Source organism: Nicotiana tabacum, chromosome 1 (genome assembly GCF_000715075.1).
Source record: "Nicotiana tabacum cultivar K326 chromosome 1, ASM71507v2, whole genome shotgun sequence".
NCBI lineage: Eukaryota > Viridiplantae > Streptophyta > Magnoliopsida > Solanales > Solanaceae > Nicotiana > Nicotiana tabacum.
Window position 1 is genome coordinate 30,066,964 of NC_134080.1, and position 18,835 is coordinate 30,085,798.

Genomic DNA, 18,835 nt, shown 5'->3' on the forward strand with positions numbered 1-18,835 from the left:
GTTTTCGGTTCAATTACCTTAATTGTCTTATTCCACTATTACTGTGATTCTTTACGTTGGTATTTTCCCCATATATTACCCATCCCCCGTTACTTTTGAATTGCTTCTATTATTATTATTATTATTATTATTATTATTATTATTATTATTATTATTATTATTATTATTATTATTATTATTATTATTATTATTATTATTATTATTCTGCTATGTACTATTTAACTGCAGGTTATGTTAATTGTTGTGTCCTAGCCTCATCACTACTTCGCCGAGGTTAGGCTCGACACTTACCAACATATGGGGTCGGTTGTGCTGATACTACACTCTGCACTCTTTTGTGCAGATTCCGGTACTGGAGCATACGGACCTTAGCTAGGGGTTGCTGTCTTCAGTCCATCAGGAGACCCGAGGTAGTCCTGCAGGCGTCCGCAGGCCTTGGCGTCCCTGCCCTATCTAGTTTTCTTCTGTTATTTACTATTTTAGAGACAGACATGTATTTATTTTGTTCGAACCCTATTTGTAGTATTCCTAGATAGTCTGTGAGTTTGTGACACCAGTTCTGGTTGGTTATGTTTATGGATTCATCTTGGTATTAGCTTAAATTGTTAAATTTCTTCCTTCGGCATTGTTATTTTTCGCTGTTTATGATATGTTGACTTAAAATTGTTAAGAGGTTAAAAATAAAAAGGGTAAATAAATAGGAATAGTTGGCTTGCCTAGCTTTCACCAGTAGGGCGCCATCACGACTCCCGAGGGTGAAAAATCCGGGTCGTGACACTTTATCTCCGTAACCTTCATCTTTTGGACATGAGAATTCTTGACTGGCCAACACTCTGCCCCATACAATACAGTTGGTCTAACCACCACCTTGTAGAACTTAGTTTTAAGTTTTGCTGTCACAATTTTTTCACACAAAACACCGGATGCATACCTCCATTTCATCCACGCAGCTCCAACACGGTGTGTGACATCATCGTCGATCTCCGCATTGGCTTAGATTACTGACCCAAGGTACTTGAAGCTGCCTCTCTTAGGGATGACTTGTAATCCAGTCTCACTTCCACGTCAGCTTCTTGCTTCCTGGGAGATATCGTTGAACTTGCACTTCAAGTACTCTGTCTTAGTCCTGCTCAACTTGAAACTTTTAGACTCCAGGGTCTGTCTCCAAACCTCCAACCTAGTGTTGACCCCACCTCATGTCTCGTCAATTAGTACTATATCACCTGTAAATAATATGCACCACGACACCTCCCTTTGGATGTGGTGCAGCAATACATCGATCACCAAGGCAAATAAAAATGGGCGAATAGCTGAACCCTGGAGTAACCCTATCACGACAGGAAAGTGTCCCGAGTCACCTCTTACTGTCCTAACCCAGTTATTGGCTCCATCACACATGTTCTTAATCACACTAATATATGCTACATCTACACTTTTCGCCGCCAAACATTTCCATAAAAACCTCTCTAGGGATTTTGTAATATGTTTTTTCTAGGTCAATAAACACCATATGCAAATCCTTCTTCCTCCCCCTATACTGCTCCACTAATTTCCTCATCAGATGAATGGCTTTCATGGTCGATCACCCCGACATGAATCCAAATTGGTTAATTAATGAAACTAGCTACGCCAATAGATATCAAAAAGCTAAACTATTCATCTTAAATCTACTCAAGTTCACTTCCGGTTGTAAGCTAAGATACATAAACTTTAAAGGGGTCGTTTAGTTTGTAAAATAATTAGTTATCTCATGATTGTTATTCCATGTAGAATATCGTATAAAAATAATATCACAATTATATCAAACGTGGCATAACAGAAAGATTATATCCCTTATAACACGAACTAAAACGACACACTTTAAAGGATAAAATTTAATTAGAGTGAGGGAGCTCTACATGATGATGACCTGGAAGTTCTTTTCAGTACTCCATAAGGCTAAGGATTTTCATTAATTTTTGCTCTTGATCGATCTGTTATATCTACTATGGATTAATTTAATTAAAATAAAACTTGAAAGTGTCATAACGACTAACGTTCAACAATTTTGAACAATTACTTGAAAATTTTGAATCCTAAGAAGTAAAAGGAAGCATGATTATTGATGAAAGTGTCATAACGACTAACGTTCAACAATTACAATACTTAATATTCAAAATTAAGAAAAGACTTATCTAATGAGAAGCATAGATATCATTTTATTTTTGGAAAAAGAGTACTACTGCTCTTTGTGGTACATGCATTAATCTTTTTACTTGGCAAAGTGCATCAATTAGTCATCAATTAGTCATCAGGCAAACGTTCAAGTAGTGCTTGACTAGTTGACTTGTCTCACCCCTTAACAATTTGTGAAAAAATAGAGTTAAGTTATATGAATCGTCATATATAAAATATATTTACAATATCAAAAACATATTACAATTAAGCCTTTATATGTAAATTCGTAATTTTAAAAATAAGATAAATTTTATTATATTAATTACCTTATAAATGAACTAATTTTATAAATTACACTATTAATGCATATACGTTGAACTCCTTATAAAATTAAAATATTCTATTTAAGTTAAATGAACACATTTAATACGCAAGTAAGTTGATAATCATTATTTTTATCTCAGTAGCTTGTTACCTGCTCTCTTTCAAAAATATTTTCGCAAATAATTGTCACTATAGGTATTCAAGTAAACTTATTAATTGATTCCCACTATCACCAGTAATATTAAGAAAATAATATTTTTTCTAATATTATTAAGAAAATAATAGTACCACTTTTAAAAGATCAAGAGGAGTTCCATTGCAATTAAAAACAAACAAACTAACCAAGATAACTTTCCAATTACGTTTCTTTCTTTTCTCAATAATCATGATTAACAAGAGCCAATTAAAATAAAATAATCCAATAAAAAACAACGCAATGAATCATGAGGAGCGAGAAAAGGAAAAAAAAAGAAAGAAAAATATGGAAATCGCCGTCGTCGTTTTATAAAATTGTTTCAGACCTCTCCTTCTTTTTTCTTCTTCTTATTATTCATTCTCCTGTAAATTTTCGTCCCTATATAAACTAGCAATTTCTCAAGCAAAAATCAAAAGAAGAATACAAAAAAAAAAGCTGAGGTTTTGAAACTATGGGGGAATCGGTAGAACTTCCGAGTCGTTTAGCGATTCTTCCATTCAGGAACAAAGTGTTGTTGCCTGGTGCGATTATTCGAATTCGTTGCACTTCTCCTAGCAGGTAAATTTCTCTACTGTGGTAATTTACTGTTTTTCTGATATATATTGTTTTTTAAATTATCTGAGCATGTATTTAGCTGGAATGATTTGTTTGAGTGTACTAGAGATGTGAAAGGTAGTTACTTTTTTGTGAATTGGCGCGAGGATTAGCAGGTTTCGTTGACTTTGCTATGTAGTTGACCTTTTTGAAGTTGTAGAATTTGAGGATTGTTGTTTTTAGGTTTGACTTGTTGTGTTTTGCTGTATTTTGTTTTTATTTTTATAGTTTTGATTCCTTTCAAGTTGTTAACTTTAGCAGATAGGATGGCTGGAATTGATCGAGTGAAGAATTACAGTTCTCAGCTACTCTGTGACACACTTTCCTTTTTAGTGCGTCCCAAAATGAATGATATCTTTCTATTTTTGGAAACCATTTAACTTTGAACATATCATGTTTATCCTTAATGGGAGTCTATGGCTTGTTTTAGAAACCCCATGCCCAGTCTAACATCACTATATAAATTGGGATGGAGGGAGTATTATATGTGGAAAGATTACTCGCTTAATTTTACTTAATTGTTTGGATGTCATACACTATAACCACTTGGTTAGTAGAGTATTATTTTAAGCTGATATTGCGCAGCACATTGTGTAAATGATTGTGGCGAAGAGAAAAGATCAATGTATAGGGAGTAATGTTTCTATTTTTCTTAATTATAAATATGTGTGTGTTCCAGTGTAAAATTGGTGGAGCAGGAGTTATGGCAGAGGGAAGAGAAGGGATTGATTGGAATATTACCAGTTAGAGATTCAGCTGCGACAGCCACTTCGGGTACTGCAACATCTTCAGGTGATCTTGCTTATCCTGAATGTTATTGTCTATGTCCCAAATTAGGAAGAAAAAGAAAGGAAGAAAAAGCCTCTTGCTCTAAGAATTCTTATAACGAGACATATATTTGACATTATTGTCAAATATATTTCTTGGCTACTGAAAGCTTAGCAAATTCAGCCTTAGAGTTTACTCTTTTGGTTATTTTTGTTGATCTAGCTCTAGAGTCAAATTGATCTAGTTGTACATATTGATTACTTTGTTGAAAAAAATATATTTCCTTTTGACAAAAAAAACTGTTATTTTGTAAAATGGTAAAGAGGGTAGAAAAAGGTGTCCCGGGAATGCAAAAGTAAATTAAAGTAGTAATTTTGAGGTGGAAACATTGGTTTTGTGTTGAAATGGGTCAAACAAATTAGGATGGAGTAGAAAGGGCAGTTGTACGAGTAAATTGGATGGAAACTGGAAAGAATAGTATAGTTATTTCCTGTTGAATTTACTTGTTGCAAATACTGCAGGTGCGGGTGTAGAATCAGCTGAACGAGGCTTGAAAAATCAGACTGGTATATCAGATACTCACAAGCATGATTCAAAAAATCAACAGGAAGTTATTCACTGGCATAATAGGTACACACATCATGATGCATTCCTTTGTCGTTGCATTGACATAGATGCCCTGGCCTGTTCTGTGCCATTTGATGTAGATTTGGTGATATAACGTTTAGCAGCGTGGGTATTGACTATTATGTTTTGATGAATAGTTCACTCAGTTATGTCACCAATTAGTATGTTCACTATCAGTTCTTTTTTACATGTTTATTAAGGCATTTGTGAAGTTTATCATTTTATCTCAACTCAGGGGAGTCGCAGCCCGAGCTTTACATCTCTCAAGAGGAGTTGAGAAACCAAGTGGCAGAGTTACATACATAGTTGTACTAGAGGGCTTATGCCGATTCAATGTGCAGGAGCTCAGTACCAGAGGAACATATTATACAGCACGGATCACGTCTCTTGATATGACCAAGGCTGGTAAGAGTTCTGTTATTCTTCTTTAGATGATTGGACATACGTAGGATCTGGATGGGTAAAATCATAGCCCTTTTCCTCTTATTTTTTACCCCAGTGTATGAGGGGGAGAGGGGGTGGGGATGGGTGTGTGGATACCAAGAAAATAGGGGTGGAGGTTGGTGCTTAATGTTGAAAATAATAACATATGAGGACCTTGTCAAGACTTCTGAATTGCTAGAATTTTTATTGTCATGATCAGAGATGGAGTTAATTGAGCAAGACCAAGAATTCATAGCATTGTCTCGTCAGTTTAAAGCCACTGCGATGGAGCTCATTTCCATTCTTGAGCAGGTGAAGTTTGAGGCTAACTTTTCTTTACGATGACTTCTCTGCTTTGCTCAATTTCCTTGTTGCACAATTACCTCTTTGTAATGGCTAAAAAGTCTTTAATAATTTCCCAGCGCTTACTGTTGGGAAATGATTTTTATTTTGGGTGGATTAGAAGATGTGTAATTCTGCTTCTGTTACATGTAACAGGGGATAGAGCCTGCATCCAATGTTTCTTCCCCTTATTTTGTTCTTCTTCCCCAACCCCTGATAATAAACATATTAGCAAAACCGGATTAACTATAGAAAACTCGCTGCATCCCGAGAAACAAGATGATTTGTTGCAAGTACGTTGTACATTCCTCTAATAAAGTAGAAATATGTATTATTATCTGTGTGGCATGTGAAAACTGTTACTGTTTGTTATTATAAGCTAGAAACTACTTCTTTTCCATGAAAGGTTTATGCGCGATGGATGATTCTCTAAACCTAAAATGTGAATGAAGTCTTCTTGATGTCGGTAAAATTTTAAGAATGAATATTACCACAATTTTCAAGGATGTTCTCTCTATCTTTTAGATGGCTGATGCATCTACTAATATAAAAGGGAAGCCCGGTACACTAAGCTCCCGCTATGTGCGAGGTTCGGGAAAGGGTCGGACCACAAAGGTCTATCATACGCAGCCTTACCTTGCATTTCTGCAAGAGGTTGTTTTCATGCCTCGAACCCGTCACCTCCTGGTCACATGGCAACAACTTTACCAATTACGCCAAGGGCCGGACCACAAGGGTCTATCGTACGTAACCTTACCCTGCATTTCTGCAAGAGGCTGTTTCCACGCCTCGAACCCGTGACCTCCTGGTCACATGGCAGCAACTTTACCAATTACACCAAGGCTCCCCTTCAATGCATCTACTTATATAATAGCATGAAAAATATTTGAATGAGTTCTATTGACATGGAAGGAAACTGCAACCAGTTTTTGTGTCTAAGTTGAAAAGCAGGGTAGCTGATGATCCATCTAATCTTAGTAATTATGTTTGTCTGATCTTTCTTCAACAGAAACAGAAGACTGGTGGAAGAACAAAGGTTCTTCTGGAGACGGTTCCTGTCCATAAATTGGCTGATATTTTTGTAGCTAGTTTTGAGATTAGCTTTGAGGAGCAGTTATCCATGCTGGATTCTGTTGATGTTAAAGTAAGGCTTTCAAAAGCTAGTGAGCTAGTTGATAGGCATTTACAGGTACCTACTTGGCTGGCATTTGTGTTTGATGGTGTTGCTTTTGATTTCACGTACTTGAGTCATCTTATCTACCTTTTTTGCTTGTCTAGTCGATTCGGGTGGCAGAGAAGATTACCCAAAAGGTTGAGGGGCAGTTATCAAAGTCTCAGAAAGAATTTCTGTTGCGACAGCAGGTTTCTTTATCTGTGTTTTTTGATATTTTCTTTGATATTTTGAAATTTGAATATAAGCTTTTCCCCATTTTGCTACATGATAAGGGACACTGTCGGAATAGTGGGAGTGTTTGCTGTCGACACCTTATTAAATTGTCAACACCAGAGGACTTTAGCATTGGGTTATGGGGCTGGTTGAAAGTTATTGTGTTACTTTCCTAAAACTTTAAAGCAAGGATACGAAGAATACCTTTCAAAGCCTAAGGGCTGTCTGTTTACTCCATGCTTGTTCCCCTTTGCTCTGCCAGTGCTACCGGAGTTTCTTGCGAATTTTACGTTATGTGCTACTATGCCTGCTGACATACTATTAGATTAGGTCTTAATATGCTTATTCTTTTTGTCGTTTTTTCTTCTGTATCCCTTGTCATATTGGCTCAAAGATTGGTTCATCTTCCTCGATACATTGAGGTCTATATGATCGAAGTCTTTCTCCTAACCCTTTGAGAACAGGAATAAATGGTTCTTATGGAAACTGATCTCCTCTTGTTACTTATGTTGCTTCTATTTTGTAATTCTTACTCATCTTACAGATGAAGGCCATAAAGGAGGAACTTGGTGACAATGATGATGAAGAAGATGATTTGGTTGCCTTGGAAAGGAAGATGCAAGGAGCAGGAATGCCTGCAAGTATCTGGAAGCATGCTGTGAGAGAACTAAGGTACAATATTTGAAACTCAAAATGCCTTCCATGAGATTTACACATGTGGGGACCATCCTTATTGCTTTGTCAAAATAAGGAAAAAGGAGAGTGAATAAAATAGCAAAGTAGGAAACGGCGGAAAAGGAGAGAGAAGAGAAAGAAAATGAAAGGGAAAGAGGAAGGAGGACAAGAAGTGCGAAGTAAAGAAGGGCAGGTCCTCACCCACATGTAAGAGTGGATTTGCGGAGGAAATCTGTGTACTATGGATTACCTTGGAGGAGGAGGATGCTATCTTCTTGTGAATAAAATCCTCATTTTTCCCCCCATATGTGGCGATCGTCATTTTTGTCCAGCAAAAGTAGCTTTCATTAAGGGAGTTTTGGTAAGAAAATATTTATGTGGGGAATCACTTGCTAATTATTCACCGGAGAGAATGAATTTTGTGATGTAAATTTTTTTTTGGTGATGCCTTCCGCAGTTATTAGATTGTTGACTCAGATTCTATGAAGTCTTTTTACCATCTTTGAAATAGAAGGTTGCTCACCTCTACTCATGGACCTAGGTTTAATTGACCTAAGTATGTCAAATATTTGTGTTTCCTTTTGGTATCTCTCTTTTATCTCCTGAGATGCTGTCATTAATGTGTCTGTTTTGTAAAACCCGTGCTACACTTGGACTCTGATCAAAACAACTCATTTGATAATGATCCTAATCATGGCTGATAGTATCAGCGATATACTCTGACAAATGGCCAACTGATTGGTGATAGACAGAAGTGTTTACTTCATGAAGTAAGTATGTTTGCGGCTGGCTCCACTTCAATGGATGCTTCATTGAGACTAATTTATGTTGTACTGGAGGTTATGCTTCATTACTTTTTTCTCTGTCAAGATATTTTTGTTGCTGTCTCTAACTAGCACTGCCATCTTGGCACATATTAGGTGTTGCTTAATTTGTTTTTTCTTTTCGCAATTAACTTGTGTTGTTAACTGCTTGATCTTTTAGAATTGTTTTGTGCTTAATTATAATTAACCCGGTGTAGCAGATCATGTTGAGTGCTTGGGTTCTTGGTGGAGTGGTCCATTTAATTTCTAATCTTTAATGTATACTCAAAATTCTTATAACAGGAGACTGAAGAAAATGCAGCCTCAGCAACCTGGATATAATAGCTCCCGCGTCTATCTGGAGCTACTTGCTGATCTTCCATGGGAGAACGCCAGTCAAGAACTTGAATTGGACTTAAAAGCTGCAAAGGAGCGTCTTGATGCTGACCATTATGGTTTATTGAAGGTCAAGCAACGGATAATCGAATATCTAGCTGTTCGGAAGGTTGGGCTCTTTTCTGGTCTTTTCATCATGTTAAAATCTGCCTGATTATTAAAATAATCTGATGCAATTGAACATTAAATGCAGCTCAAACCAGATGCGAGAGGTCCAGTGTTGTGCTTTGTTGGCCCACCAGGTGTTGGGAAGACATCTTTGGCTTCATCTATTGCTGCTGCTTTAGGCCGAAAGTTTATACGCATCTCCCTTGGTGGTGTCAAGGATGAGGCCGATATCAGAGGGCATAGGAGGACATATATTGGTAGCATGCCGGGGCGTCTAATTGATGGCTTAAAGGTGCAGACTTAAGCTTCTGCGAGTTTTGATGATCTCTTTCTGTCATTTCATCTTGTATCTACTGCTTGCCATATCTTGAATACAGTTTAAACTAACAACAGTTTTAGGGTAAGCCATGTTGCTTGAATACGTGGGTGTTCGATATGGGTGTATCGTGTGGATCCAGAAGGATTCGTTATCACCTAAATCTTAGGATTTGGGGATACGGATAGGAATAAAATTTGAATACACGCACACAATTATAGTTAATTGTAAAGTCATTGAATCGAAACTTCAGTAAATAGATTTTGTAAGTACCTGATATTTTATTTAATTAAGTTGTCTTACAGAATAGCATTTATAAAAGAAGAGTTGTCTTATAGAATAGTAAAAGTTTCTAACACAGTCATGTGTGTATAAACACATATATTTAAGCCCAAACTCTAAACAATCTATGCTTCTTGTCCATAGTTGTAGTCTATGCACCCTTAGTGAATTGAACAACTGGTGCGTATTCCACAATGGCACTAAATTGTGTCTGATCGATACGGGCCCCACAGGGTTTTGTTGAAGGATCTGTCTAGCATAGGAAATAAATGATGTCTTTTGCGTTTGACTTTCTTCTGTTACAGTTAGGCTTAGTTGCCTAGACTTAAATCCTATTGTATGCTCCTTCTTAGTTGTCAAGGAATTGCCTGTTCCATCTAGAGCTGGAGTTGTGTTAGTTTCAGTGTATAAGGAACAGTGTCTATAATTAGTGAACCCTAACAAGCTTAGGCTTTGGTTCTGATGTCCAGGACTTTCATGTTAACTTTTGGCCCCTAAATACTGAAGCTGCTTCTCTTGACTGCTGCATTCGTACAAATCCCCTGTATTCTGTCCTGCAACTTCTCTGTTCTTAACAAGATAACAAAGTAACTAGCTTCTTGCTCTTTGGTACTTTACTGAGAGTTTGAAAGCAGCGAAAATATGATGTACTTTAGCTGAAAAAGTGTTTCATGGTAAAGCTATATCTCTACTCTACACTAATTTGGTATAAGAGATACATTGTCTTTCTACTCTTAGAACACGAGAGCTGAAGGATAGTTACTGGCTTCTCTCTGTTGAAGAGTAATTTAAGGTTTTAACTTTCAGAGAGTAGGTGTTCGCAATCCAGTTATGCTGCTGGATGAGATTGATAAGACTGGATCTGATGTGAGGGGAGATCCTGCTTCAGCACTACTGGAGGTTCTTGATCCCGAACAGAATAAAGCATTCAATGATCAGTATCCTTTTCATATTTGTTATTGTATTTTCTTTGTTATTTATTTGGATCCAAATGGTTGTGGCTATGATACATTTGTGTTTTCACTTCTCTTCTCTTTCAAGCATCTTTTGAATTTTGTCTAAGTAATGCATTTTCCAGTAAGTATCATGGTTAGGATTAAGTTGGTCCTTGGAATCTTCTTTTGCCTGTTAATTAGCAACCACAGATATCGATGGCTAATCTTTCCTGGTTATCATCACATTTCTTCTTTCGTATTTGATAAGTTTCGTATGAAGCTACTTACTGTCAGTCTTACCAACTGCTGAAAACGCTGTTGCGTAGGTATTTGCTAATCGATTCATTAGTTTAATAATATCACAAACTTGAGATTACATGTGTGTTTGAAGTGATTCCTTAATTCAAATTTAGCTATTTGAACGTTCCGTTCGACCTATCAAAGGTTATTTTTGTTGCAACCGCAAACAGAGCGCAGCCAATTCCTCCCCCACTCTTGGACAGAATGGAAGTCATCGAGTTGCCTGGATATACACCAGAAGAAAAGCTTAAGATAGCAATTAGGCATTTAATTCCTCGAGTTCTTGATCAGCATGGTCTAAGTTCTGACTTCCTTCAAATACCTGAGGTACTGAAATTGTGAGAAACATTGTCGTGGCATGCTTTTTGTTTCTTTAACTGCATCTAATGATTGCGTACTGGTTTCAACTAGCATGGAATAGTAGTAAATATTTGTAAAGGAAATGTCTGCATATGATATCTTAGATGGTCTTGTTTAATAAAAAACAGTTATTTACATCTTTGTTGTTAGATCATATTAAGGTCATATTTTGTTTGTTAAATCTATACTATCCAAACAAAATGCTAATATATTGACTATTACAAAGATTATGGCATGGGTGGCTTTAAGGATATTTTTCTGTGGCCATATTTTTTCATTTCTCAATTGTCCAATGCGCTTACATCTTTTTAGCATGATGATCTTCCACAAAGGTTTACAAAATTTACGCTCTTCACAGGACGTCAGTCATGTAGTAATGTGTATATGGAAAACTATACAATAACAGAATGCGGTGAAATGATTGCCATTTCCTGTGATCTTTGTTCTTTTTTGTGTGTTTCGGTAGTCGAGGGCTTTCCTTGTCTATCTTCTATACCCTCAGCCACGTGCTCATTATCTTGAGAGATTTTTCTTTCTTTTCTATCTTTTTTGGAGGGAGGTGGGGTTTGACCCACATATTCTGCATAACCTTTTTCTTGTAAACCTGACAACTTGCATGATTTTTGTATTGGTTTATGGTTATCGTAGGCTATGGTGAAACTTGTAATCCAAAGGTACACAAGAGAAGCAGGTGTACGTAATCTAGAAAGGAATTTATCTGCCTTAGCACGTGCAGCGGCTGTAAAAGTTGCAGAACAAGAACATGTAGTGCCCTTTGCCAAAGATGTGCAGCGGCTTTCTTCACCACTGCTGGATGGCAAACTTGCTGAGAGCGCTGAGGTTGAAATGGAAGTTATCCCTATGGGTGTCAATAATCATGATATCTCCAATGAGTTTAGGGTTTCCTCACCTATGGTAGTTGATGAACCTATGCTGGAAAAGGTGCTTGGTGTAAGTATTCTTTTCAGTCCCTCTTAGTTATTTAAATGTAATGATATCTGCAGTATCTCTCTAGTCCAACATTGGTAGAGGAAATGGTTTATTGTTTTCTTATACGATCTTGGACAATCCTCACATCATAAGCTAGCCTTTGGGATCGAGTCAGTCCCGAGGTCCATCTTCTTGTCATGGTATCAGAGCCAGACCTATCCTTATTCGTGGTTTCACCAATGTTATATTGTCCATGCTCTAGGTTTCTAGTCTTGGGCTAGCGCAGGGGAGTTAAGTCTCCCACATTGATAGACGAAATGATTTGTTGTCTCATTGTATGGTTTTGGACAATCCTCAGGCTTCACCTCATAAGCTAGTTTTTGTAATTGAGCTAGGCCTAAAGTTCATTTCTTTAACAGTAATTATAAAGCCGTTTTATGATTAAGTGCTGCTTGAAATACTTGGACACACATTACCTCTAATGTGGCCCATCATGACCATAAATGTTTCTCCATTACTTCATACCTAATTGAAACCAGAAATTATGTCTTTGGATATATGAGATTAACCTAGTGATTTGTGGTGCAGCCACCTAGGTATGATGACAGAGAAACAGCAGAACGAGTTGCCAATCCTGGTGTATCTGTTGGCCTGGTGTGGACACAATTTGGTGGGGAGGTTCAATTTGTTGAGGCCACAGCAATGGTGGGAAAAGGTGATCTTCATCTCACTGGCCAACTTGGGGATGTTATCAAAGAATCTGCTCAGATTGCATTGACATGGGTAATTTTCTCTCCCGCTCTTTGTTTTGTTGAGGAAACTAAATAATACAAGGAACTTGGTGTTGTGCATCCTTTTCATGATTACCTTTGAGAATAAAATGATTAATGTCTTTGTCCATATTATATGATCTTACTGAACTTCATTGCACAAGTTGAAACTTCGTTAAAGAACTTGCTCCAGAACATAATGGAGGACTCTAGTCCTTCACTTGAATGGAACAGACTGATACTGTTATTCAAATATCGTGAAGAAGGAAAAATTATCTTGAATTGATTCATTCTTTAAAAAAAATATATATCTTGAATTGAGTACATAATAATTTGCATGTTTTAGTTTTTCTCTCTCCCCAGATCCCACTGGTGGGATTACATTGGGTATGTTGTTATTGTTGTAGTTTTTCTCTCCTTTTTTCTCTCTGAAGAGATGCATATCACCTTTCACTGATATTTTGTTCCAGCATTGACAAATAGGAATCTTGGTACCAAACTAATATATATTCTTCGTTTCCATGATCCGGAAGAAATTCTTACTTCCAAGAAACATAGTGTAGATTTTGAGAAGAAGAAAAGGCTTGTATTTCCGTGTATATTTACATCCCATGAGCAAGCAATTTATACAAAGCTCCTATGCTAATTACGTAAATAAAATAAATCTGTACAATCAATCCAGCTATCAAATCAAATTAGATCTCCTAAATATAATCAAATCTCCTGAAATCATGCTAATCAATACTTCTAAATCAAGTCTCCTTGAATCATGCTAATCTAACACATAGTTTTACCATTAATACCATTTTTCGTTAACTTTACATGTTCTATGCCTGCAAAGCTAACAAGAAAAATGTTTTCCCAAATCTATTATTGCATTAATGGTTACGCTTGATTCTTCACCATGGTGTGGAGTCAAACTTGGATATTATCCTTTGGATGAAATCAGGATTAAGGTTCTTCTCTTTGCTGCCCGAAAAATTGGAAATAGGTGATAGAGAGAGGGGGTTCATGTTAAATCTGACCTGATCCCCAAAGTTTCCGATCCATCTATTTTAGGTTTGTTTTACAAGGGTAACTTTCTAGCATGTGGTACATGGGTTTGGCTATCAAGGAGTGTAATTCCTCATACATCTGCTTGGACGTTACAGTTAATTGAATCGGTTAAAAACTTTATAGTTGTAGTCTTGTAGATCTAAGCAGTTCTTACTCCCTTTTTGAATGAAATCTTCTGTTTCTATTTATAGGTACGTGCAAGAGCCACAGAACTAAAATTAGCTATTTCTGAAGAAACAAATCTTCTAGAGGGCCGGGATATTCACATTCATTTTCCCGCTGGAGCTGTACCTAAGGACGGACCTTCAGCTGGTGTAACCCTGGTTACATCACTGGTTTCATTGTTCAGTAAAAGAAGAGTAAGAGCAGACACAGCAATGACCGGAGAGATGACTCTCAGGGGTATGGTCTTGCCTGTTGGTGGCGTCAAGGATAAGGTATGCTAACACTTTTGCACACTATTTTTCCACCCAAACTCCAAATATTAGTGGATTTCTTATCGGTGCTTTTGCTCCACCACAATCACCATTTTTGGTGCTCGTGGAGTTAAATATCTTTTGACTGTGTCTGAGAACACCCACATGTCTGCAGCAGACCTAACTGCTACTGGTAAAGAGGAAAAAAAATTGAAAATTACACAACGTGATGAATTCATTGAAGCAAGCATTAAATATGGATAGATATTGAGAAAGAGCGCCAATAATCGTCTTTGTGATTCCATAGAGGCGTGAAGCAATTGATAACCCAGATAGAGAGTTAAATATATGGGAAATACTGGTGCTAAATCATACCTGTTTTTTGATAAGGTGAATAATTTTATAAATGTTGGGAAAATTTCTGTATACAAGCCGTATGCCAAAAAATAGGGTATCTACATCAAAATATGATTCCCTAGGAAAGGTACCCAATCATCTATACAAATAGGATCTCATGGTACACAAAAAAGAAATCAAACACAAGAGGGTATGTTGTAGCTCATTACAATATGAGGAGGCTCAGTTAAGCAGGATGTTAGGAACTGTTCTGTGAAAAACTATAGCAAAACCTTACTATTATTTAGGTTTCTTCTCTTATGCCCTGTTCCTAAATAATATGTTCGATATCACCATTATGTATTACTCACCTATGTCCCTTTTATATGAGTTAATGAGAGATGGTGTAAGATGCTATTTGACTTCTAATATTATTTATTAGAACATGACTTTTGTAATAAGGGTGATATTAAATGTTCAAACAGTTACCCTGAAGGTAGTTTGATAAAGAAACCATCACATCTTAGTTTTAATTTGTGTGGAATAATGTCAAACATGTTTAGACGTTGCATAACAGAAAGAAGTGTCATATGAGTTTGCCAGAATAGTGCTTTCTTGGAGGGGCTGGGCTGGGGGAGGGTTGAGTTTGGAGAACAATGGGCAGTGCAAAACAGTCGTTCACTTTGCTGGTTATTATGATTGTGTACCCCTCACTCTTGCTGGGTCATCTGGGATCCTGGTAATTATGGGCTTATGGCTGAAACAGTTTGGTGGCATATCAGTATAGCAAAATATCAGAGCGGAGAATATAAGCTGCTGTTTTGTGCGTCTGTAGCACAGGTTAATAAACCATTCAGATTAACCAATGTCATCACTGTTATTGGATATTAAGTGAAGAATTGGATTCCCTCCTTGTAGCCATCATTGAGTCAGAGTAATACATGTGGAAATTGCTCTTGGGATGTGGCTTCAGGCTTATGTGTAATCTTACTGCGCCTTCTCTAACTTTGCTGATTTCAAAGAGGCAACTTCATTAGTTAACCTTGTCAGTACAGTGTTTCCTCAAAAGATAAAAGTGGGCCATTTTGTGGATCTTATATGGGATCGCTTTGTCCTATCTAAGCCATGGCAGCATGTCTATATTTATCGTCTCCCTGTTGCTTACCCTACGAAACTACCTTAATAATTAAAATAAAATTCCAAAAAGAATAGAAGGATTGAAATAGGAATATCCACATAGGCACTTGCTGTAGAATATATGGGATAGTTGCTAGTTAAGTTGCTTAGACTTTTCACATCGGTGCCGTACCGGTGTCGACAGGATGCGGGTGTGGGTATGGGACCCGTAATGGATCTGATCAATCGATTGGGTATTTTGACCAAAATTGGCCGAGATATTCGGGACATACAATGATTTCTGAAATCAAAACAAGAGTTAGGGTGAAATTGAAGAAAATGGAATACCTTGTATAGAAAAATTTCTATGTTAGTCCTTTTTCTTTTATCTCCTTGGATTTTCCTCTTGATCAATATTTTCTCCTTCTCGGAATACCTTGTAAGTTTTTCACATAATATCTCATATTTGTACATATTGGAATTATTTTTAGCCGAATTCCCGCACTCGTATGACGTATCTATTCCTGGACTCGTATCCCCGAATCGTAAGATTTAGTTTATGAAGGATCCGACCTCTAGATCCGCAGCCGTATTGGACACTCGCACCCGAGTCCAAGCAACTTAGGTTGCTAGTGAGTATTGGCATATGATATCTTTTCTAGTTTCACAAACTTCTGGACTAAGGTGTAATTCAATACTCAATATTAGATTATGAGAGGTCTTATCTTGACTAGTGTCATTCACTATGAACTCTGCAGGTTTTGGCTGCTCATAGGTATGGAATTAAACGTGTTATACTGCCAGAGAGAAACTTGAAGGATTTGGTTGAAATCCCAGCAACTGTGCTTTCAAGTCTTGAGGTAATTTGTTTGCAATAAGTACAAGTCTTTGTGGAATTTTCATGTTTTGTTTTTGTTATACATAAAAATCCTTTGTAAAGTTGACTTTTAAAAGACATCTTCTCAAAGATGAATTACAATACTTTGTTAATTTTCCATACAGATTAATTTTCTCTCAGATAGCATGTTTTAGTAACGATACATATCATTACGGGGTCATGATACTACAGATATAGTGAGCTAGGTCGAAGTGTGTTCGTGTATGTGTTTAATTGATCTTTTTGCTTAACAGATAATACTTGCTAAACGAATGGAAGACGTACTGGACCAAGCGTTTGAAGGTGGTTGCCCATGGAGACAGCACTCGAAATTATGATACTTAACAGACTTCCTTTAGCTAACAGTGAGAGACTCTGCGAACAAACAGTTCGGGCATGTAGATCAGAGGCCAGAGCTCATGCCTAAAAGGAAATGTTAACACGATTAACAGATGACGAAGATCCAATAACATACTTAACAGACATCTCTGAAAATATTTACTGTGTATTATTCTTCGCTCTTATTCAGCTCTGTATTTATAAGTGATTATTCTTTTTTTTTCTTTTGAATATTTGTCACAATTCACGCTCTGTAATAAGTTTTTATTTAATTCAGCAAGGTCAGACACTTTGCTGCTCGCTTTTCCAAGCATTCATATGTAATTTGCGACTTACTTTTTTAGTTTGTAAATGTTGGTAGATACTGAGAAAAAACTTCAAACCACTATTTGGTTTTGCTTCCTCTTTTTCTTTTGGAGAAAATAATGGTTTCCAAATATAGTTTCTCAGTAGTTAGCTTTCGACTTCACCAATTAATAGCCATACTTTATTCTCACCTTCCTTTGTTTTGCAATTTCATTAGGTAGTTGAGTGAACGATGAGCGATCGTGGGAGGGAACATGGATGCATTAAAGTGGAAGGTGGGATTAAGGCAGTTAAAATCGAGGAGCTTAAGTCATTAGGTATTATGGACCACGCTCTCTATAGCCTTCTGCAGTAGCAGACGTATATACAACGACGAACTAGTAGTGGGGTCTGGAGAATGTAGTGTGTACGTAGATCTTATCCCTACCTCGAGGGGGTAGAGAGGCTGTTTCCTCGAGACTCTCGGCTCAAGAAGACGAAAAGGAACAATATATCAGTATCATCAATAAAAATCATAGAAGAAAATAACAGCATCACAAGAATCAGAAAATAATTGAAAAGCAAAACAATAACCAGTAGATAAAACCCGGCACTAAGAAGAACGAAAGAGTAGTGAGAACTCAATCCTAACACTAGCAGTCTAAGACTAAATCCTAACAAACTAGCCTCACTCTGGCACTAGCAGACGTACATAGTAATCTATAAATCATGGTTAAATTTTTTTGAATTTTAATGATATTGTTTGAGCTGAAAGCAATAGTGTATGCCTATTTGCTTCCCAAGTAGATGGATTGGCGGAGAGACCATGCACTTGGTAAGAACTTCGTTGTAGCCAAGCTTAACGGTAGTCTATTGGCAAGAGCCAAGCTTCAACTGCGACAACTTGTTGGTTTTGGCCGACTTATTCTGTTACTCGAGATCCAAGTCAGCACTGGCAAAAATCTCTTAATTTCTCGCGGTCGGGCTACAATCTCCTCTATCCACATGACTTTTCCAAGTAAGCTCTATATTGGAAGTCTATATTCGAAAGGGCTCATCAGTCACCTCGATTCATGTATTCAGATTGGAGTATAACATATAATTAAGATGAACTTGGTACTTTGGAAATCTGGAAGTTTCCACTTCCAATTGTTGATGATGCCTTGAGAAGAAGAGTGTTCTTAAATAATGTGTATCAATGTCCGTGCAAGAACAGAAATTATACCAAAGTATTAAAAATATAATATTTTGTATTTGAACCTGTGAGCTATGAACATAATGGATAACCTCAGCCGAAAAGATTTGAGGACGAGTTTAATTGAGAATTTTGGTTGAATATGACTGCTTTGATTCATGTATTCACTTGGTTTCTTAGTTTTCTGCCTGAAGAACTAATTTTGTGTCATAAAAGCCAACAACAAAAAAAAGGAATGTTTTCTGCCTGAATAACTAATTTTGTGTCATAAAGCCACAAAAAAAGGAAAAAAAGGGACAAAGAACAAAAAAGCCTTTGGCTCTGAAATATCACTATCAGAGCCAGGTTTCGATCCTGGGACCTGTGGGTTATGGGCCCACCACGCTTCCGCTGCGCCACTCTGATTTTGTTGTTTGTCAACTGCTACAAATATTATATATAATATGCCTTTAGTAAATATTTTTAAATGACCGAGTAGTTTTCAGGATTGACCTAACTAGGCTCACTGTTCGAACTCCTCTA

At 37.0% G+C, this 18,835-nt stretch overlaps 1 protein-coding gene across 1 annotated transcript; it reads left to right on the forward strand.

The window, feature by feature from the left end:
• The first annotated feature begins 2,910 nt into the window (after window positions 1-2,910).
• LOC107799448 (lon protease homolog 2, peroxisomal) lies at window positions 2,911-17,270 on the forward strand. The gene is made up of 17 exons (XM_016622564.2): window positions 2,911-3,235; window positions 3,951-4,063; window positions 4,561-4,669; window positions 4,902-5,071; window positions 5,310-5,401; window positions 6,441-6,620; window positions 6,710-6,793; window positions 7,363-7,490; window positions 8,600-8,801; window positions 8,886-9,092; window positions 10,206-10,336; window positions 10,747-10,960; window positions 11,642-11,944; window positions 12,512-12,706; window positions 13,941-14,186; window positions 16,376-16,477; window positions 16,749-17,270. The coding sequence occupies exons 1-17, from the start codon at window positions 3,129-3,131 to the stop codon at window positions 16,830-16,832; spliced, it is 2,667 nt and encodes an 888-aa protein (XP_016478050.1). The 5' UTR covers window positions 2,911-3,128; the 3' UTR covers window positions 16,833-17,270.
• Window positions 17,271-18,835: the final 1,565 nt, after the last annotated feature.